This window comes from Colossoma macropomum, unplaced genomic scaffold (genome assembly GCF_904425465.1).
Source record: "Colossoma macropomum unplaced genomic scaffold, Colossoma_macropomum, whole genome shotgun sequence".
NCBI lineage: Eukaryota > Metazoa > Chordata > Actinopteri > Characiformes > Serrasalmidae > Colossoma > Colossoma macropomum.
Window position 1 is genome coordinate 44,230,141 of NW_023494793.1, and position 22,732 is coordinate 44,252,872.

The window sequence follows — 22,732 nt, forward strand, 5'->3', positions numbered from 1 at the left end:
AACTCAGCAGCGCAGGCTGTCAGCCAGAGAGTAGTTTTTAAATTCAATTTTATTTTAATTTAAAATTGACAACATAAATATTCAAGCAAAAAAGCACAGTTCTGTAAAAAAACAACAATAATTTCCTCCCCAAAACACTGATTTGCATACAGCCGAGTCATTCTTTCATAAACTGTACACATACACAAAAGGAATTTGAAATACAAATGCAAAAACCTCGAAGCCAGTGCATTATGCCACATAAGCAGAATGCAGAATGGTTTTAATAAGGCAAAGTTAGTGCGTCCACTCGCTGAGGCAGCGTACAGACTTCACAGAGTACTGCTCTGTTCAAACTGCCAGTATATTTACACAAATACGCTCCAAAAACTCATTTCAGTCACAGAAGCTTTTACAGATATGGGAACTTTAGGCTTCAATAAACAGTTAAAGGGGAATTCCACCACATTTTCAACAATTTCTGAATAATTAAATGGTTAAGACAAAGTTGTCCAGAGCTCTGTTCTAGATAAACTTACCGAGTCAGAACTGTTCACAGTGGTGGTGATAGGAACCAGACATCCACCTCTAAAAGCTCCCTCACAGAAAGTTACTACATGAAATGGTTATGAATTCACTGCCTGATGACTGAGACACTGTTTTATGATAGTTTTGAACATTTTTTTAAGACATTTTTAAAATAATTAAATAGCTTTACTGTCATCAACATTCCATATAAACTCAGAAGACTCGTGTAGGTTCACTGGTGGTTCTGGATAGTAAATAAAATGTCTATATTTGTGTTGTAGTCATGGCGACCCCTGGTTCCTATCACCACCACTGTAAAGTCATCTGAACCATTTCACACCAAACCACTCTGAATCTCTCTGTTTACACCTCACACACTGAATTATGGGGAAATTGTGGAAAAATGGTGGAATTGCCCTTTAATACTGCGGTCTTGAATAACAGCGCTCTCTTGTGGAAGTTCTGATTAGTGCAACTGCGGGAACAGAGAGGTGAAGGAAAACGGGATCGAGGGATCGTGCATGTTTTTTTCCTTCCGCTCCGGTGATATGAAAGTAACTCGAGTGCGCTAAAACACACACACACACACACACACTCCCTCTCTCTCAGTAGAATAAACTGAGAGACGGATTTTCCCATTCCATCATTTGCATTTTGATTAAATAAAAACATTACAAACAGAAAAAAGTCCATCAGATTCAGAGACAACAAACAATCAGCATTTAGGATTCTGTTTCACTCAGAACACAGAGAGAGAGAGAGAGAGAGGGAGAGAAAGAGAGAGAGAGAGAGAGAGACAGAGAGAGGGCGAGGGAGAGAGAGAGAGAGAGAGAGGAGAAAAGAGAAAGAAAGGAAGACGAGCGATAAAAAAAAGAGAAGCACTGGGAAAGAAAAAGAGGGAGAGGGAGAAAGAGAAAAGAAACAGAGTAAGAAAAGAAGAGAGATAAAGGGACTGAGACAAAAGAAAAGAGGGATAAAAAAAGAGAAAGAGATGAGAAAGTGTGGGGAGAGAGATGAAAGGGGAAAAAGAGACAGAGGAAGCGAGAAAAGGAGACTGAGTGGGAAAAGAGAGAGATGAAAAGAGAGACGACAGAAAGTGAGTCAGTGACGGTGAATCCAATGAGCGTCCGATTATTTCCATTAATATACAGAACCGCGCAGAAGTTTTAGCCGCAGAAACGGTTTTAACTGTTTATCTGGGCTTAAAGTTTGATTTAACACTATTTATCATTAAAATAAACATAAATAAACATAAACACAGTCAGGAGTCAGAATGTGCTGATTTCAGTCAAGTTATGAATATGTAAATAAGAAGAACAAAGAGGAACACAGATTCGTTTCCTGACCACCACAGGACTTTGTTCAGTTCCATCAGCAGCTCCTGATTTAACATAATGAAGTATTGATCAGATAAAGCAGGTACTGGATGATCACTCTGATTAATACTGGGCTTCAGAGACGCGGAAAGTGGGGGGACTGAGGGGGCTGATTTCAGGGCTGCAACTGCTAATAACAGTAATAACCACAGAGATCTGAACTTTTCTAGCAAAGGAAAAAAAAATCATATAATTTAAAACCTGCAGTAACTGCAGTGTTTCACGCTGTATTTACATCACAGCGAGACACTAAAACATGCAGGCTGAGGTGCAAAGAGTGAAAACGTGTGCGGAGATGGAAGCCAAAGCAGCTTAACACTTTTAAACTTTAAAAAGAATCATCTAACATAATAATAACGTTTTAGCAACCATTATATCTCCCACTCAGTGTGCTAAACCCCACTGTGTGACTGCAGACGTGACACAATCAGTTGCAGCACCACACCTCAGCAATCTGACTGGTTCACCCTCAGCTCGTTTGCATAAAGTGGCATTAGGAATGAGCTGATGTGCATCAGTGGTCTGACGTGTCAGTTATGTTTACACATTTATCTATTGTCGTCATCAATTTTGCGCCGAATGTTTAAATGAAAAAATAAAATCCACAAGCAAAACTTAATTTTTAAAAAAAGATTACTATCCATTTTCACTCATTCTAATATTAATGTATTATGCCTTTTGCTTTTTTAAATTTGCTGATATATTTTTGCTTCTGGATTCGCTCTTCTGTCGCATTTCGTGTGTGTAGGTGAGCGCCCTGTTCTGAGCCCCGCCCCCTGTGAAAATGTGCCAAAAGTCAGAAGCAAATTAAAGATTTCAGAAGCAAAAAATATCAGCAACATCAGCAAACTGGTGACATCCTGAGCAAATAAAAATAATGCGTGGCCACAACTTAGTAAGGCATGATCTTGTTCCCATGCCTTACAAAGTCGTGGCCACACATTAGGACCTCGTTCCCACGAGTTAATACAGCGTGGCCATGCATTATTGATCTGGGAGGTCACCAGCAGGGCTCCTTAGCAAACAGAAAAAGTAAAGTAAGTAACCAGATTACTCAAAATATGTATAAAATATGGCAATATGTAAAAAAAATGTGCAGGACACAAAATATCACATCAATTGATAATTGATATTGATATGCTGCAATGCATCGGCACATTTTTATACACCTTGCCATGTTTCAATAAAGGCTATTTATACTTCTCTGAGGACGGTGTGCTCAGGATTTTCTTTGCTCTGGGATTTATTCTGCATGTGCTTTGTGGATGCAGATGGATTTTCTGTTTTTTTGTCACTCCCAGCATGGGACTGTTATTTTGAGTCTGCGGCACCCATGCCCCAGGAGCGCCTGTCCTTTTGCTTCATCTTTGCGACCTCTGCAGCGCTTCTTCATTTTTGTTTTTTCAAGAAACGGCTGACATTTATTTCAAAATGAATGAAAATGAATGTAATCTTTCTGAAAAAATTAAGTCTGATTTAACTCCTATTGTATTTGCGACATAGTTTGGAAGCTTTTGTTGCTGTTTGTTTGTGGATTTTATTATTTTATTTGACACTTTTGGCAAAAGTTGACTCCATACGCATCACGCCTAACTATAATGCAGCATGACATTCTGTTTGATGTAAATTACCAAAACAATGGAAAAAAGGCAAATGATCCTGCGTGACGTCGTCGTTAGCGTCACATTAACGTGGCTTAAAATTTCTGCATTCCCAACTTCCTGACCTTTCTCGAGGAGAGGGCAGGAAAGGGTTAAACAAACACACTGACATACATAAAATTTGCATTTATGCTAATATTAGTGCTTTTATAGCAGATAGCCCAGATAAACAGCTTCCTCTGATTTTCTCAGGGGTCTAAAACTTTTGCACAGTGCTGTGTGTGTGTGAGCACTACTCGGTGTGTGTGTTCTGCAGGTAGGTGAGGATGTGCTGTATTTTGACGAGTCTCTCTCTCAGGGTGGTCATGGAGAGCAGAGAGAGCTGATAGCGAGGGTCCACCGGCAGAACGGCCAGCAGCCACCAGCAACACGCCGGACCGTTCGGGGTCGCCTGGAGGAGGAAACAGACACAGTTAACTCTTATAAATCACACCTATATAACAAAGATAAGGATGATATTTTAATTTTTAATAATATTTCTAAGGAAAGCATAACATTATCACTACCTTAACTATATATTAAATATTGAATCTTTAAATAATAGGAAAAAAAAAGATGCTTTCTTTTTAATTTTACATTCATTTTTAACCCTTAAAATAACAATGACAAACAGAACAAAAAAACAACAAAAACCAATAATGATAAAAGATGCTGAATTTCCTATTAATAATTTCTACTCTTAATTTTATATTAACTTTTAAAACTTAAAACAAAAAATAAAATATGCCCAAAATTTAAGATTCATTATTTTATTTTACATTTATTTATATTATTACATTTATATTCATTATTCATTCATTATATTCATTATTTTATATATTTTATATTTATTTTTAAAACCTAAAACAAAAAATAACACATGCATAATTTTGTATGCATTATTTTATATCTATTATCCTTTTAATTTTATATTACCTTTTAAACCTTAGAATAACAATTCTGATAAAATTGTTTTAATCAAAAATGACAGCAGCATAATTTATCCTTTTAATTTTACATTATTTATCTTATTTAAAAGTTGTTATCGTAAGCATTAACAAAAGCTTATTTAATTTTCTAATAATTATTAATAATTATTTGACGTTTTAATTGTATGGTAGCACCCATAAATCATATTTATGTTAAGTTATGACAAAAGCTTGTTTAACTGTAAGTTTACATATAAAATGAATTTTTAAGCAATTAAATTAGTTAAACTGATTGAGCCACATGAGGCTGGTGGGTCCGCTTCCAGGCTGTAAAATCATGTTATTGATTTCAGCACATAGAACCAGAGCTTTTCTGTGAATTACCATGTTTCTTATCACTATTCATATGTGAGCTCGTTTGGAGTGAAGCTTATTACAGTGTTGTGTTTAATTAGAGAAACAAAGTCCAACAGATGTGTGACTTACATTCCCTGTTCAAAAATGTGGTTTGCAAGACAAACTGGATAAAAAAAATGCTAATTTTTATCACTGTTAGATCTTTAGATGTCGAATAAATGCAACATCAGTGGTGAGAAATCAGATTATTAACAGAGAAAAGAAGCAGAAACAGCCACTTTTGCGTCGGCTTTAAAGGGTTAATTACTGAAGTATTAAAAATGTTCAGCAAAGTGAATTCTGACATAATGGGAGTTTGAGTTTGTGTTAGTGTGTTACCTGTATATCAGCCTCTCTGTCTGGCATCTGGCCGAAGTGCTGCAGGATCTGGTTCCTGAATCGGTTCTCCAGCGTGTGGAACCAAACCTTGGCCTGATTATAAACCTGATCATACAGATCCTGCAGACGGTCCAGCTCATCCTCATCTACTACCTGCAAACAAACAAGCACACCTTCAGTACCTGCACTGTTCTACGTCCATCTTATCAGCCTGACCATACATGTAGTTCTACAGTTACAGACTGTAGTCCATCTGTTTCTCTGCATGGTTTGTTACCCTGTTCTTCAGTGGTCAGGACCCCCATGGACCCTCACAGAGCAGGTACTGTTTGGATAGTGGGTCATTCTCAGCACTGCAGTAACACTGACGTGGTGGTGGTGTGTTAGTGTGTGTTGCGCTGGTGTGAGTGGATCAGACACAGCAGTGCTGCTGGAGTTTTTAAACACCTCAGTGTCACTGCTGGACTGAGAACCAAAAATATCCAGCCAACAGCGTCCTGTGGGCAGCGTCCTGTGACCACTGATGAAGGACTAGAGGATGACCAACACAAACTGTGCAGCAGCAGATGAGCTATCGTCTCTGACTTCACATCTACAAGGTGGACTGACAAGGTAGGAGTGTCTAATAGAGTGGACAGTGAGTGGACACAGTGTTTAAAAACTCCAGCAGCACTGCTGTGTCTGATCCACTCGTACCAGCGCAACACACACTAACACACCACCACCACGTCAGTGTTACTGCAGTGCTGAGAATGATCCACCACCCAAATAGTACCTGCTCTGTGAGGGTCCATGGGGGTCCTGACCACTGAAGAACAGGGTAACAAAGTATGCAGAGAAACAGATGGACTACAGTCTGTAACTGTAGAACTACAGAGGGCAACTATATAGTAAGTGGAGCTGATAAAATGGACAATGAGGTGGTCATAATGTAACGCCTGATCAGTGTATATCATCCATAGTGTAGAAACAAGGAGGTGCTGATAATGTTATGCCTGGTCGGTGTGTACCATATAACTATATAGCTGAAATATAACTATACTGTGTTTGTGTAGTGTGATTGTGTCTCACCCGCTGGTCCTGCAGGTACTCTATGTTAGCGGTGCAGTATCCATCCCTCATGCTGCGGCTCAAAACCCTGAACCGTTTCCCTCCTATGGTGTCGACCACAGAGCGACCATCCGGCAGAAAGTGGATGCTCCGAATGTGGAGCATGCAGCCGTAATCGGCAAAGCTGGAGAGGAAGAACACATTAAAAAACCATTTTAATACAAAAGATCATGTTTTCTTGTTTAGTTTTACAATAACGGACCATATTAAAGCCCATTTAGGTTTATTTAGAGAGAAAACAACATCATTGTCAAGGCCCATCTTTTATCCTTAGCTTTGGACCAAAAGAGCTTCAATATGAGCTTTTAACAAGAATTTGACAAAGAAAACTGTCCAATCATTATTTAAAACCTGCTCATCATAGCAAGGTGAGGAAAATGCCACTGAACTTATTTCCTTCTTATAAAAGGAAAGGTGTCCCTAAACTTTCGATGGGCTGTGTGCTCGTGCCCTCACCCTTTCTGGGCATCATTAATGCACATGCCGAACTGGCGCGTTCCCGTCTCCATGCAGCGGCGGATCATCAGGCGGTAGCGCGGCTCAAACACGTGCAGCGGGCAAGGCACAGTGGGGTAGGCCATAGTGCACACGAAGATAGGAACGTTCTTCTGCAGACTGGAGGAGAAACGGAGACAGAAACACCGACAAATGGAGCATTTTTAGTCACGAAAAAATATCTGTCGTTATTAAAAGCCCATATCCTGCATATTTTCACTTCATTTTGCCCCCTGATGTCCACTCATAACCAAAAACTGTCTTAAATAGGCTGTTTTTGTTACTGTCTTTAAGACTGATATATGTAAATGAGATCTGTTCTGATTGGATGCGCTGTACTTTTTTGAAAAACAGTCTGGGCTGAAACACTTTAACTTCACTGTGAACAGGTGGGGCTAAACTGCTGTAGGTTTAATGGGTGGGGCCAACCTGCTGTAGGATAAATGGGTGGGACTAAAGTGCTGTAGGCTGAATGGGTGGAGCTAAACTGCTGTAGGCTGAATGGGCGGGGCCAAACTGCTATAGGCTGAACATCTGAACATCCTCTTACTCTGACAGCTCTTTAGTTTCCTCAGTGTGAAGCTTTTGTCTCCCAACATGCTCTTCAGACAGGTACTGCTTAATAATGTCGTCTAGAACCTGTGTGATAGCGTACTTCCTAGAGGCAAGATACTGGGGAGAGAGAGAGAGAGAGAGTATTGATTTAAATACCCATATCAAAGCAGGCTAAGCACATTTTCCCTTTAGCTGCTTTATGACATCAAACATTTTTAACCTGACAAAGGTTTTATTAAAGTGATAGTTCAGTAAGATCTAATCCCCCCTTAAGCCTAAATGTTGTCAATCAGTCAAGACGTGGTGTCTGAAGTTTGCTTCATTATTCCTGTACTGTAGCTAAGAGGCTAACGTAGCTACAGAGTTATTCATTTTTAATCAGAGACATTATAAATGAAGAAATCCATCACTGGTTGGAATATAAATGGGAACGCTTATAATGCTCAACATGGCGCCTGTTTATAGAAAAAAAGTTCCGCCTTTCAGGAAAAAGAGCCAATCAGCTTGCCTGTTACACCGCAGACGAAGAAGTGTCGACGATATTGTGGCGCTAGCAGGAAAAGCGTCACCCCCCGCCTCGTTGTGGAGATATGCAAGTGTGCAGTAGCCAGAACATCCTGAGAAACCGTCATTAAGTTTTTGTCAGATTGTCAGATTTTAAATATGATTTTGAGACAGTAGCTTGACCTTCAGTTTCGAGCATTTTGGTCTCTCCTCATTCAGAGAGAGAGAGGAGTCTGGTCTTGTATGGCTGGAAATAACTGCCTGGCGGTGCTGCAAAGATGGCCATCGAGTGAAAAGACCTTCCTATAAGGACTTTGGCTTTACCCACCAGTTAGCATAGAGCTAACTGTACGTCTAAATCACCACACACTCGCCTCAAACCGTGTGGAGGTCTTCAGTATCTCTAATAGTCTTGATCATGTGGTTTCTGACACTGTAAACAAGGACTAAACAACATCACTGTGTGAAGCTAATTGTTGGGGTAAAAGCTCCTATTACTTGTTTGCTACATTAGCATCGCAGCTCCACAGCAAAAACTAAAGAAACAAACTTCAGACACCAAACATGTTTTGGCTGATTGGCTATATTTGGAGTAAACGGGAAAAAACTTACATATAAAGTTTATATCTTTATATAAAATGACTGCTTTAAAATAAGCTCTAAGTGACATTATTTGATACAAAATCATGTGGGATTCTCACCATTTTGAGGCTCTCTTTGCAGAGTGGACACTGCGGGCTGTGGTCCAGGCAGCGCTCCAGACAGTTCTTACAGAATGTATGTCCACAAGGCGTTGTCACTGGCTCATAGAACAGTCTAGAACCGAGATAGCACAAAAATGTTAACTAGTGTCCATTAATGATGCAGCCTACTAGTCTACTGTTCACAACAGAAACAAAGACTCATGGATTTGGTTCATAATAACTGCCTGCTCTAAGTCTGAGTGTTAATTAGATTCAGGTGTGTTAAAGTCTAAATGTGATTTGTAATCTCATTTGATTATACCTCATACACAGCGGGCATTCAAAGTCGTTGGGGTCCAGCAGGTCCCTTGGCACGGTCCAACTGGGTTCGGTTTCCTCACTGACCGCCAGGGCTGCGGAGGCCATCGCTACGGAGCAGGAAGAGAGAGAGAGACTTTTTCTTGCATGTCACAGCTAATGTAAACACTAATGCTAGTAATAATAATGCAGCTTAACACATTTAACAACATTCATTACATTTACACTGCTGTGTACTGACTCCATGGTTACACTACACCCATTTCCATGGTTACTCTATACCCATTTCCATAGTTACACTACACCCATTTCCATGGTTACTCTATACCCATTTCCATGGTTACTCTATACCCATTTCCATAGTTACACTACACCCATTTCCATGGTTACTCTATACCCATTTCCATGGTTACACTACACCCATTTCCATGGTTACACTACACCCATTTCCATGGTTACTCTATACCCATTTCCATGGTTACTCTATACCCATTTCCATGGTTACACTACACCCATTTCCATGGTTACACTACACCCATTTCCATGGTTACTCTACACCCATTTCCATGGTTATACGACACTACACCCATTTCCATAGTTACACTACACCCATTTCCATGGTTACACTACACCCATTTCCATGGTTACACTACACCCATTTCCATGGTTACACTATACCCATTTCCATGGTTACTCTACACCCATTTCCATGGTTATACGACACTACACCCATTTCCATAGTTACACTACACCCATTTCCATAGTTACACTACACCCATTTCCATAGTTATACGACACTATACCCATTTCCATAGTTACACTACACCCTTTTCCATGGTTACACTACACCCATTTCCATGGTTACACTACACCCATTTACATAGTTACACTACACCCATTTACATAGTTACACTACACTCATTTCCATGGTTATACGACACTACACCCATTTCCATAGTTACACTACACCCATTTCCACGGTTACACTACACCCATTTCCATGGTAACTCTACATCCATTTCCATGGTTACTCTACACCCATTTCCATGGTTACTCTACACCCATTTCCATGGTTACACTACACTTATTTCCATAGTTACACTACACCCATTTCCATGGTTACACTACACCCATTTCCGTGGTTAGTCTACACCCATTTCCATGGTTACACTACAACCATTTCCATGGTTAGTCTACACCCATCTCCATAGTTACACTATACCCATTTCCATGGTTACTCTATACCAATTTCCATGTTTACACTACACCCATTTCCATGGTTACACTACACCCATTTACATAGTTACACTACACCCATTTCCATAGTTACACTACACCCATTTCCATGGTTACACTACACCCATTTCTATAGTTACACTACACTCATTTCCATGGTTACACTACACCCATTTCTATAGTTACACTACACCCATTTCCATGGTTACACTACACCCATTTCTGTGGTTAGTCTACACCCATTTCCATGGTTACACTACACCCATTTCCATGGTTAGTCTACACCCATCTCCATAGTTACACTATACCCATTTCCATGGTTACTCTATACCAATTTCCATGTTTACACTACACCCATTTCCATAGTTACACTACACCCATTTCCATAGTTACACTACACCCATTTCTATAGTTACACTACACTCATTTCCATGGTTACACTACACCCATTTCCATGGTTACACTACACCCATTTCCATGGTTACACTACACCCATTTCTGTGGTTAGTCTACACCCATTTCCATAGTTACACTACACCCATTTCCATGGTTACTCTATACCCATTTCCATGGTTACTCTATACCCATTTCCATGGTTACACTACACCAATTTCCATGGTTACACTACACCCTTTTCCATGGCTACACTATACCCATTTCCATAGTTACGCTTTAATCATTTCCATGGTTACTCTATACCCATTTCCATGGTTACACTACACCAATTTCCATGGTTACACTACACCCATTTCCATGGCTACACTATACCCATTTCCATAGTTACGCTTTAATCATTTCCATGGTTACGCTATACCTGTGTAGTGCCCCACCAGTTCTGAAACTGGTGACTCACCTCCTTGTTTTTTGTGTTTGCTGCTGTGTGTGTTGACCAGGCCTGGCCCCGCCTCTGAGCCAGACAGTTTCCTTTTTAGTAACGCCCCCTTTTCCTGGTCACCCAGCTGAGGGGCAGAGAACACCCTCTTTAGCCCCTCCTCCCTGGCACCGCCCAGTGGGTGCGCCCTCAAGGAGTGAGCTCGGCTCAAGCCTGACCGCTCCAAACTCTCTGACCGGCCGAGCTTCTGACCAGAGGATAGCTGATGGATGAAACGGACACAAAACAGCAGATGTGAATTTGATGAAAAGGTATTGTGTTTACAGTCCTTACATTCTAGAATGTATTTCAAATATCGATGTAGTTTGTTGTGAAACAAGTTGTATCACTATGCAATTAAATTTGATAATTATGCAGTATAAAGGAAATGTAAAACAACAATAGCATGAAACTCCAAAGGGTCAATCAGTCTTACAAAGCGTTGGTGTTCAAAAAACAAAACATAAAAACAATTATCTCCAAAATGTTAACTTCCCAGGAGAAGGCAAGAAGGGTCTTAACATTTAATGTAAGTCAATGTAATAAGTTTTATTCCAAGAGCATTTGTATTTGGAGCATTTCTAACGGTCCATATGTCAAAAAATTTTTACACAACATAAAGGACGGCTGTACGGAAACCCATTTCCACATAAAATAAAAAAAAAAATCCAGCACCTAAATATGATTTTTCCAATATTAAGTGAATTGCTATGCAATTATTTTGCGATACTATTTCATTATTCTAAGATGATAAGTCATTATTTTGTGATGCTAACTCATTATTTTGAGATACTATCATTATTCTGAGATGCTAAGTCATTATTTTGCGATACTATCTCATTATTTTGCGATGCTATATCATTTTTTTGCGATGATTAGTCATTATTTTGAGATACTCTCATTATTCTGAGATGATAAGTCATTATTTTGCAATACTGGATCATTATTTTGTGATACCAAATCATTTTTCTGAGATACATTATTTTGAGAAACTCATTATTCTGAGATGCTTTCTCAATATTTTGAGAAACTTACTTGTTTTTTTGAGACACTTTAAACGTTTGAGATTAAAGTACAAATAAATATAAGTACGTATTTAAATATAAATAATGGAAAAGCTTCTGAAAATAATCAGAATGCATCTCAGAATAATGAGACAGTATTTCAGAATAATGACTTAGTATTGCAAAACAATGGCACAGCAATTCACTGTAAAATGAAAAAAATAATTAGGTGCTAGATTAGTAGTGGGAATGGGCTTCAACTGATATACAAAAGCAAAAATTGACAAAAATATAGATGTAGATGTGGATGTTTACCTCACTGGACTCGGGTGGTGAGTCAATGGAAGCAGGGTGAGTGTTAGTGTTCACCTGAGCGTCTAACAGCGTGGCTTTACTGCGCAGGTGAGCTGAGGGTTTAGTTTCCCTCAGACTGGCCTGCATGCTCTCGCACGCCGGAGACAGCAGGTCATGGAGGATCTGCCAGAGAGGAAAGAAACAAAAGGAAAACAGATCAGAGATAGAAGAGTGGGATACAGATACAGGCACTGTTGGATCCACTGAGAAAACACACTACAGAGTGTTTGATCAAAACAGCTGCATCATCCTGCACCTGAAGTTTTCTGCTGAAAAGAAATCTGCAGACACACCTCTACAGTTCAGTCTTAGAAGTTGGTTGACCATTTTCTCCTTCTGGGATCCAAGTAATACCACTGCCCTAGCAACACCTTGGCAACCACCTGGGATACCACAGTAATGGCCTAGCAACATCTCAGCAACCACCTTGGATACCATAGCAACAGCCAAGTAACACCTTGGCAACCACCTGGGATTCCACAATAATGGCCTAGTAATGCCTTGGCAACCACCTGGGATTCTAGAGTAATGGCCTAGCAACATCTTGGCAACCACCTGGGATACCATAGCAACAGCCAAGTAACACCTTGGCAACCACCTGGGATTCCACAATAATGGCCTAGCAATGCCTTGGCAACCACCTGGGATTCTAGAGTAATGGCCTGGCAACATCTTAACAACCACCTGGGATACAATACCAACACCTTAGTAACCATCTGGGACACTACAGCAACATCCTGGCAACACCTTAGCAACCACCTGGGACTCCATAATCATGGATTAGCAACATCCTAGCAACCATCTGAGATTTCTAAATGCATTCAGTGATGTTAAAAAAGATGATTAAAAAAACATGGTTCTTCATGGGTTCTTTAGTAAAAACAATGGTTCTATATAGAACCCCGTTTCCCAAATTGTTGGGATACTGTGTAAAATGTACATAAAAACAGAAAGCAATGATGTGCAAATCATTTAAACCCTATGGCCTAGCAAACACCTAAGCAACCACCTGGGAGACTATAGCAACAGCCTGGCAACACCTTAGCCACCACCAGGGATTCCCAAACACAGTGGTGTCGAGGTCTGGACTCTGGGGTGGTCAGTCCATCGTTCAGCTTCTTTGTTTGATGTGTCCGTCTCCTTTTCTCAGTGAGGTTCTTCTTGGTCAGCTACACATCCTTTCAGACCCACAGCGCTGAGTCGTCTTCTCACAGTGGAAGGATGGACAGAAACACCTGTGGATGTTTTCAGATCTGAAGCAGCTTGATTTTCTCCTCTCTCTCAGAGATGAAAGCTTTAAGAGGACAGATCAAGCGGAAAGAATTTTCTTGCACTTTTGTAAGACGACTTAAAAAAATTTTAACGTTTCACTCTGCAGTCCATAAAGGCAAGTTTGTTTATATAGCATCTTTCATCCACTGCTGTCATTCAAAATGCTCTACAAATGAGAAAATACAGTCATTTAAAAGGTAAAGGAGAACAGAAATTAAAAACATGATTAAAACTTTAAATGAAATTAATTTAATTTAATTTAATTAGGATAACATGGAATCTACGCTGCGAACACAACTCGTTTTGAATGAACTGTTCTTGTGATGTTAAGAAAGTGACTTGTGTCCACTGGACATTGACATTTTAACCTATATCCACCAATTCAGGATGAAGACATAAGGAGTGTTTCAGCCCAGACTGCTTTTTGAAAAAATCAATTTTATCTCTTTTTGTTACACAACACCACACAAATTAAAAAAAAAGACTGTGGAAAATAAAAAAAGGAAAACTATGTTGGATATGGGCCGCTTGAAGTGCTGTTCATCTGATGGGGAAAGCTTTGGTGGCCTTCCAGGTGGTTGTTAGGAGCCTCATTTCCTCTATAGCTTTTATATTTTTGAACTCCAGTTTTGGAAACTTGGAACCTTTTCACTTTTTTCGAATCCCCTCCCCTTTTCTACTCTAACAGCATTTTCTTTATTTTCTTTCCTCTTTTAAATGTATTGTTTTAATCATGTTTTAAATATGTTTTTAATGCTGTTTTTAATTGTTTTTCTACTAGTGTTTACTTTTTTAAACAACTCTGTATCTTCTGACTCAGTAAAGTACTTTGAACGACAGCAGTGTGAAAGGTGCTATATAAATAAACTTGTCTTGCCTCAGAAATATGAAGTATGAATATGATATCTGAATAGATGCTGAATAAATGAAGGGGGGCTTTGACTTTGCACAGTACTGTATGTACTGATGTGTGATGTATATTGGAAATCTTAACATTAGAAAACTCATTAATGCATTAATGTGTTTACTGTAGCTGTGCAGCTGCTTCTGCTGGATTGTTTATGGAAATCACCTGAACTCACCTGTTACATCAGTCAGAAACAGCATGAATGCATGAAAGACTGAATCTATTTAAGTCCCGCATTCCACAGAAATAAAACCAGATCAAACCAGACGAAAAGAGCGTTTTCAGCTCACGTTACTCACAAACACACAGAGTCACACAGCTTCACCCACAAGAAGAAACTCATCTAATTTGATTACAAAGATCTAAAACTCTGTTCCCACAGCAGCCTCTGTGTGTGGGGGTTTGTTTTTGTATATTTTTATGGACAAAAATGTCTTTATAATGTGGTGGACGATATGATACTCCAAGACATTTTCATGATACATGATATTCATCATGATATTGATGAGACTATTCTTAAAAATACACTAAAATCGAAGACTTCTTTTATTTTCATTTCACCAGTGCACGCTCTGAATGCCTAGATGGACCCGAGGGCATGACATGTGTATGACCCCATGTCCTAATGCAGAGGTCAGCAACACAAATGTTAAGAGGAGCCATTTTGTCCTTGGGATCCACAACATTTTATGTCCATTTTACCATCTTGGCTGTAAATGTGTCTCAGTACGTGCTAATGAGCTAATATAGGCTAAAAAATATAATATAAATGAAAACACAGACGTACTTCACTCTGCTTTAAGCTTTAGCTCAGATATAGCTGCTTTTCTCGCATCTCCAGCAGGAAACTTTTCCTCAAAAGTAGAACAGTTTCTTGTAAAATGTCTCTCAACGTTCGACTTTTTACGAGACTGAAGTCGCTTCTCATTCGCCAGCTTCTTGTTAGAATGTTCCTGTTCCACCTTAAACGGTACCTGAGGTGCCAGAATGTAACTGTTACACCTTTTAAGGTGGAACGGGACAATTAGAACAAGAAGCTGGCGAATGAGAAGCGATGTCTGCTTCGCGACTTTTTAGTGTTTGACAGTCTCTCGTTGCAGATTAAACGTATCAGGAAACCAGCTGGAGTGATTATAAAAGTCCATTCGTCTCCAAATTATCAATGTCTTGTCATTAGCTACTAGCTTGTTGTCTGTGTTGCTATGGTGACCAGCAGTTTGTGCTGATCTTCAGGGTTAAAGGGTGAATTAGCAGTTCTACATTAACTCCAGAGTTTAAGACCATTTATTGTTAAACTGTGTTGAACGATCAGCAGAGCTTTATTTTACTGTAAAGGAGGATTATTTTATTTTTACCTACAAATCTGATTCTGCTGTGGAGCCACAACAGGGCAGTAAAAGAGCCGCATGTTGCCGACCCTTGGCCTAACGGGGTGTGAAAACAAACAGAGTGTGTCAGAGCGACAGACTTTATGCAACAGTGCTCAGACCAGCTGACTGTTCAAATTCAGAGTTTCCTGTTCAGTGTGACTGTTGTGTTGGTCTATAATGGGACTGTGCTAAAAGTGCAGGAAGACCAGTGTGAACAGCCAAAAATCAAATTTACCCCCTTATCTCAAACGCAGCGGATCAGCCAAGACATTCTAAAGGAGCTAACAAAGCAAAACTGATACCCTACCAATTAGCAGGGTGCTAACTGCACGCCTAAATCTTTAAAGCATGTGCAGATGTTTAGTGATCTCTAATAGACTTTAACTGTGTGGTTTCTGACACTGCTATCTGTAAACTTGGACTAAAGTGTGGACAATATTTAGGCTGCTAAATGCTGCTACTGTGTTTAGATATGCTAACATACTGTAGTCCATGTTTCAGAAACCACATAATCAACTGTTAAATTTGAATTTAAACAGCTTTAACCATCTGGGGTCCACAAACTCGCCTGTGGGTCAAATCCTCTGTCTCTATATCTGTGTCTGTATCTTTGTGATGATCCAGCTCAGAAATCCAGTTCAAACAGTTCCTGAATCTGTAGAGCCGCCCTTTCCAGTCCATCTTATCACGAGATCATACGACACTAACATCCGGAGTTATGAGCCTATGAAGAGGGGCTGTGATACACGTCATCTGCCTCTCACCGTGGGGAACTGGTGGATTGGTGTGTCCGTCTACATTCTGTGTAAAACTGACCAATGGACACTCAGGAAATCACTAAGGACTGACCATCACGCTGGAAACCCTTCATTCTTCATTCAGTCCACACTGGAGACTCGTGTGAAATGGCGTGCAGAGAGTTTACAGCTGCTGAAGCTGCTGCAGCGGTTTTGGAAAGTAGTGATGAAGATAACGGAGCATTTAGATATGAAACATATGAGGATCATGATATATGAAGAGCCTTTAGAGGAGAGTTTAAGAAGATCCAGAAAATGCCCTGAGACCCCAGAGGGTTAATCAGTAATTCAGCGTCTGCACAGCACGAAAAAAACAACCAGCGTTCAACACGAGATCAAAACTCAGCAGAAAAGAACCAACGAGGTTTCACAATGGAAAGAAGATATGCTACCTTCTCCACTTCTTCTTTGGCCTGCTGGAAGTTCTCGTCCACAGCCAGACACTGCAGGAAGAGCTGCAGAGACTCATCCACTCTACCCATCTCCTGCAGCACCTTCGCCTTACAGTAATAACCCTGAGAGAGAGAGAGAGAGAGAGAGAGAGAGAGACAGAGAGAGAGAGAAAGAATGTGCAAATAAGTTTGAGCTCATGAAAATGTTTGAAAGATGGCTCTTCAAGGGTTCTTTAGTAAAGAAAACAGTGCTATATAAAACCGTGAACACTAAAAGAACCACCTGCATGCTTGAAGGGTCTTTAGATGGTGAAATAGTTCTTCAGATTGATGGAGAATGTGCTGTATGAGGTTCTATGTAGGAGATTCTTCTACTGTATACAAGCTTGACATTGTAACAATAGCAGAAGCCTTTTTGGTGCTATACAGAACCAGTCAGAAGTCAGTTTATTTTTATATGTTTACGCTTTCACAAACCAGCTTTACAGAAAAAATCCGGGTCCAAGCCCCCATGAGCGTCGCTAATGGCAACAATGCCAAGGAAAAACTCCCTGAGAGCAAGAGGAAGAACCCTTGAGAGAACCAAGACTCAAAAAGGGAAAAAAGCCTGTCATCGGATAGAAGTACTTAAACTGAGCAATGATAAGTGATGACTACCAGTAACGGCCTAACAGAGTAAGAGTGAGGAACAGACCAGAAAACAGAAACAGAAAAGTCTACATACAGAACCAGAACCACATACAACACATTCTCCATCCAAATGATTCTTTGAGTGTTCATTCGTCTATATAGAACCACTGTCTGTACTAAAAACCTTTGAAGAACCATCTTTTTGTAAGTGTGTGTATTAAACCCATTGTATGGCTAGTATATGGGGTTTGTATAGCGATCTAAGGCCTCCTATCCATTCTGCTAAATCAGAACAGAAGACAAACTATACACATACAACGGCTAACAGGCTACAGAACACATGTGATTTGCGGTCATTCCAACACCAGCCACTCGATTTTGTGCTCTCAGAGTCTTTATCATCCAAACAAATGTTATTTGAGTCTGGAACCCAGCCTGGACTGCACTGGGTGGAACTTTTAGCCTGCAAAATAATGTTATGCTAGTCTAGCCCAGCAGGCTACAGATCAAAACATTACAGAAAACATTCGATTTTAGCTTTCTGTCACTCCAACACCAGTCACACAACTTCACTCTCTCAAATGTGAGGATGTGAGTTTTTATCATCTACTCTTGTATCAGCAGAGCGGACCGAATCCAACCTGTACTGCAGTGTTTGGATCTGCAGGACACCAGATAATCCAACTAGGCTAGGGGAGCCAGTTAGCATTAGCCTAGCTAGGAGGCTCCAAACACCACAAGATAGATTTAATTTCAGCTTCAACACCAGCCGCTTGACTTTGCCTCCTCAGATTGAGTCATTATCACCTAAACTTCTGTCAATAAAGCTTCTTTTAGACAGAACTCTGTTCTGTGGTGAGCAGAGCTGGTAGCCTGCTAAGATAATGCTAACCGGCTCCGCTGAACTGTACCATACCATATCACCACACTGTAATTAGCATGTTAGCTTGTGGCTGGAGTGGTAACTTGGAGCTAACATATTAGCTTGTTGCTAGTGTGTTAGCTTGGGGCTAATATGTTAGCTTGTGGCTAGAATATTGGTTTGGGCCTAACATATTAGCTTGTAGCTATCGTGTTAGCTTGTGGCTATTGTGTTAGCTTAGGGATAACATTAACTTGTGGATAGTATGTTAGCTTGGGGCTAACATTTTAGGCTGTGGCTCGTGTGTTAAGTCAGGGCACAACTTTAATTTCAGATATTGTGATTTTATAATGAAAGGATGTTGTGATAAACTGAAAATGGAGCACTGAAAAATTAGCTCATCAGTGTGAGGTACATTTTCAGGCACCCCTGATTTTCGATTTTCGCAGTATCAGAAAATTCATAGAATCGAGACAAAAGTGTATCATATCAAATCAAATTTTGAATTTTGTGAATTGTTACACCCCATACTACTTATCTATCGATCTATCTATCTATCGATCTATCTATCTACCTATCTCACCTCTAGAGATGGAGAGATGCTGAGACACATATCCCAGTCATCCAGCGATTGGTGATAGAGCCGCAGACTCCGATAAACCTCCCCTCGACAAACTCGCAATCTGACATTATTGGGGTCTGGAACAGAGAAAGACAGAGAGATGAATAATTTGCAGTGTTCGGGTAAAGATGTTCATGAAAATACAGTAGCAGCCAATTGTATTTAACTACCTTTCAATAAATCAGGACACCCCTATAATTACATACAATTACTGTAAACTGAATGTTTGCAAAAAGCAGTAATGACAAGAATAAGAAGATTAAGAACAGTAAATTGGCTTTCTCAACTTAATCAGACTTCTAAGGGTTAGATGACATTGCTGTTTTAGAACGGTCTGTGGTTTGGACCTCAAGTGACCCCATGACCTCCTTTTTTACTGTATGCATATGCGACGACGGAACTGTCCTATAAATATTTTCCTAAACTTACACCTATCTGTATGGTGTTTCTAATAAATTGGCCAGTTAGTGAAAACAAAAGGTATATGTTTCTCATAAAGTGGCCAATGAGTGGAAACACAAGCTGGGTGTTTCTATTAAAGTGGCCAGTGAGTGAAAGCACAGGATGGGTGTTTCTAATAAAGTGGCCATTGAGTGGAAGCGCAAGCTGGGTGTTTCTAATAAACTGGCCAGCCAGTGGAAGCACAAGGTTGGTGTTTCTAATACATTAACCGTTGAGAGAAAGCACAAGGTAGGTGTTTCTAATAAAGTGGCCAGTGAGTGGATGAACAAGGTGTGTGTTTCTAATAAACTGGCCAGCGAATGAAAGCACAAGTTGGACGTTTCTAATAAAGTGGCCAGTGAGAGGAAGCACAAGGTAGGTGTTTCTAATAAAAGAAGTTTAAACGTCTTATTTAGAATAAGGCACTAGCCACTTTAGTTCTTCTTTTCTTCCTCGTTTTTCCTGTATGTGAATGTAAATGAGTGGAAGGTGAATGTGTATATTCTGATTATGTAATGTAATGCATGGTCTTAATAACACATATATACATCCTAATAATTCACTATTATCCAGTGTATATCTATTAGGTGGGCCTAATAAACACAATGCTGGCAAACACGGGCTCCTCATCTCTCCAAAACAGCACAATGCGTGATATAACGCACGCAAACGCTTGATCATCACACCACGTTACAAAATTTCACCTTATACAACCTTTTCCCGGTTTGCGCATGCGTGCGCGTACGCGTTTTGTAAGAGCTGGTGGGCGGAGTTTTGAATCCGGGAAAGCAATGGGCGGGGCTATTCGGCGAAATGTTGGTCAGTGGAACTCGGACGATGTGAATAAATTATGCAATTTTGTTCAGCCCAGGAAAAAAGTCCACGCGTGGGGGTTTTTCCCAACGCTAGAGTACGAAATAAATGCTATATACGTGGATTTATTTCAGGAATAAGGAGTAAAATAACACTAATAATCATCACAACAACTCACCAGACTCTAACAGTTCACTGGCCAGAGCAGCAGCTTGGTCTAAATGCCTGCTCCTCAGTAGAGCCTCAGCTTCTCCGACCCTCTTAGCTCTTCTCACCTCCTCCGGGAACCACTTTTCCAGAAGTGCACTCAGAACCACGTTGGGCTTGGTTTCTCCGGGTTTAATGAGGTCCATGTCCTCACCGCACACCTGGCACCTGGGCAACAGCGCGCCGTGTAAGCAGCCCCTGCAGTATGAATGCCCACATCCCACCGTGACAGGCTCCCCCATGAACCTGTGACAGCCGGGACAGTCGAACGCGCAGTCCGCGTCCCTGTCCTGGCCACCCTGGGAGCCCTGACAGAGCAGAACCGCTCCGCTCTCCCCGGCTCCCCTCCTGTAACCACGCACAATGCAGTCCACCAAGGTGCCCAGCTGCTCCGGCCGGACCGATTCGAGCCTCAGCGCCGTGCAGAACATCTCTATCGCCTCTTTCAGGCGGTCCTGGGCGGCCAGAGCGTCCGCCTTCCGCAGGATCACGTTTCGCGGATCCATGCTGGAGTCCTCCCCCCACTCGCCCTCGCTTTGTACCGGTATGAAGAAGTCCGCTGCCCGGGCCTCCTCCTCCTCCGGAGCCCGGGCTCCGCTCCGCTTCTCCTCCAGCGACATGATTCTTCCTCCTCAGCGACCCGATTACTATAATAAACTAAACATAAACACTGCTGTGGTGGTATTATCGGCCATCGTGGAGCGGACGAGCGAAAGTGAGTTACATAAAAAAATAAATAAATAAAAAAACTATGGTCACGTGATCGCGGCGTCCCGCTCTCTGATTGGTCGGAGCTCACCGATTACAAAACGTGCACTCGGTGAGTTTTGTAACTCTCCGAGTCAGAGAGCGAAGAATGAGGCACAAAACAAACTCAGTGTACCGGAGCTGAAACGACAACTACACCCTAAAAGGCCCTGACATAGACAGGGAACTTAATGTTCGGTTTGTGGGACAACAAACAGGAAATAAAAGGGGACTCATGACATGTATTAGCGTTATTTTCAACTTATATATTTCAATATGTGTATATATATATATATATATATATATATATATGTATATACATATGTGTGTGTGTGTGTGTGTGTGTGACGCCAACTTATTTGAAATTGGCCATTTCCAAATATGAGACACAGATATCAACATAAACAAACATCCTCCTGAGCAAAACAAATAGGCCAAGCCCAAAATATGGTTTGTGCACTCTCAGAAATAAAGGCACTAAACTGTCTCTGGGTCAGTGCCCCTCTAGTCACTGGGGTGGAACCCTCAAGGGTCCATCTCAGTACCTTTAATCAGGGAACATAACTGTACCATAATCCACTGAAATAAGCTGTTCTGACTCCACACACCCCGTCTCGTCTCCAGGCTTTTATTTTACTGTTCTGTTTTAAAACATTCGGTTATGAAAAGGTACAAATACGAACTTTTCACCTGGAAAAACTTATTTAAGGTTCACAATCAGACCTTAAAACCACTGTTGTACCTTTGAGGGGACATTTACATTGTTTGAACCTTGATGAACGAGAAATGTACCTGCACAGAACCTTGTGTGCTGACAGTGTAATGATGGTTTTGGCTGGTGCAGATTTAAACCCTGTAGAGAATATTTGATCTCTCATTAAACACAAACTAGCTCGGCAACGTTTTGCAGCTGTTTGAAGCCGTCAGTGCTGTGTGGATCAATACTGACTCTTCTTTCAGTAAAAGACCGTCTGCAAATTTAAACACAACACATCAACATTTAAAGAAACCAAAGTGAAAAGCTCTCCCATTTTAAGATACTTTGTCTATTTGTTTAATGATTTGACCATTAAAATCTTAATATTTTGGCATTTTAGGCCCATTTGGTTTTAGGCCCAATGTGTCAGACAAACATGTATGATCCATATATGTAGAGCATGGGTCCAATATTTGATACATGTATGCTACATATATGTGCTTATATTTTAAAACATACGCCCTTTATACCATATATCAGATTTCCATATGGGTACAAACAGGAAATGTATAAACAGCTCTAAAGTGTATAAAGTGGGCAGCTAAGGCTAGACGTTTTACATTGGTATCTGGCTCAAACCTGGGATTTAACATAATTT

General features: G+C 40.5%; 1 protein-coding gene across 1 annotated transcript; it reads right to left on the reverse strand.

Annotated features, from left to right (window-relative positions):
* Positions 1-31: 31 nt before the first annotated feature.
* Positions 32-21,339, reverse strand: lonrf1l (LON peptidase N-terminal domain and ring finger 1, like). The gene is made up of 12 exons (XM_036579647.1): positions 20,602-21,339; positions 19,131-19,246; positions 17,056-17,178; positions 12,279-12,440; positions 10,942-11,182; positions 8,857-8,962; positions 8,553-8,667; positions 7,343-7,464; positions 6,754-6,912; positions 6,259-6,421; positions 5,188-5,340; positions 32-3,935 (listed from the first exon to the last, which is right to left on the reverse strand). The coding sequence occupies exons 1-12, from the start codon at positions 21,248-21,250 to the stop codon at positions 3,777-3,779; spliced, it is 2,268 nt and encodes a 755-aa protein (XP_036435540.1). The 5' UTR covers positions 21,251-21,339; the 3' UTR covers positions 32-3,776.
* Positions 21,340-22,732: the final 1,393 nt, after the last annotated feature.

What these genes read in the sequence shown, in the direction of transcription:
- lonrf1l (XM_036579647.1), bottom strand. Translation starts at nt 21,250, where the DNA reads ATGTCGCTGGAGGAGAAGCGGAGCGGAGCCCGGGCTCCGGAGGAGGAG. An exon ending in GAAACTAAAGAGCTGTCAGA is followed by an intron (nt 6,913 to 7,342) that starts GTAAGAGGATGT and finishes TTTCTCCTCCAG; the next exon opens with TCTGCAGAAGAACGTTCCTA. An exon ending in ACAGAGAGGCTGATATACAG is followed by an intron (nt 3,936 to 5,187) that starts GTAACACACTAA and finishes TTCCTCCTCCAG; the next exon opens with GCGACCCCGAACGGTCCGGC.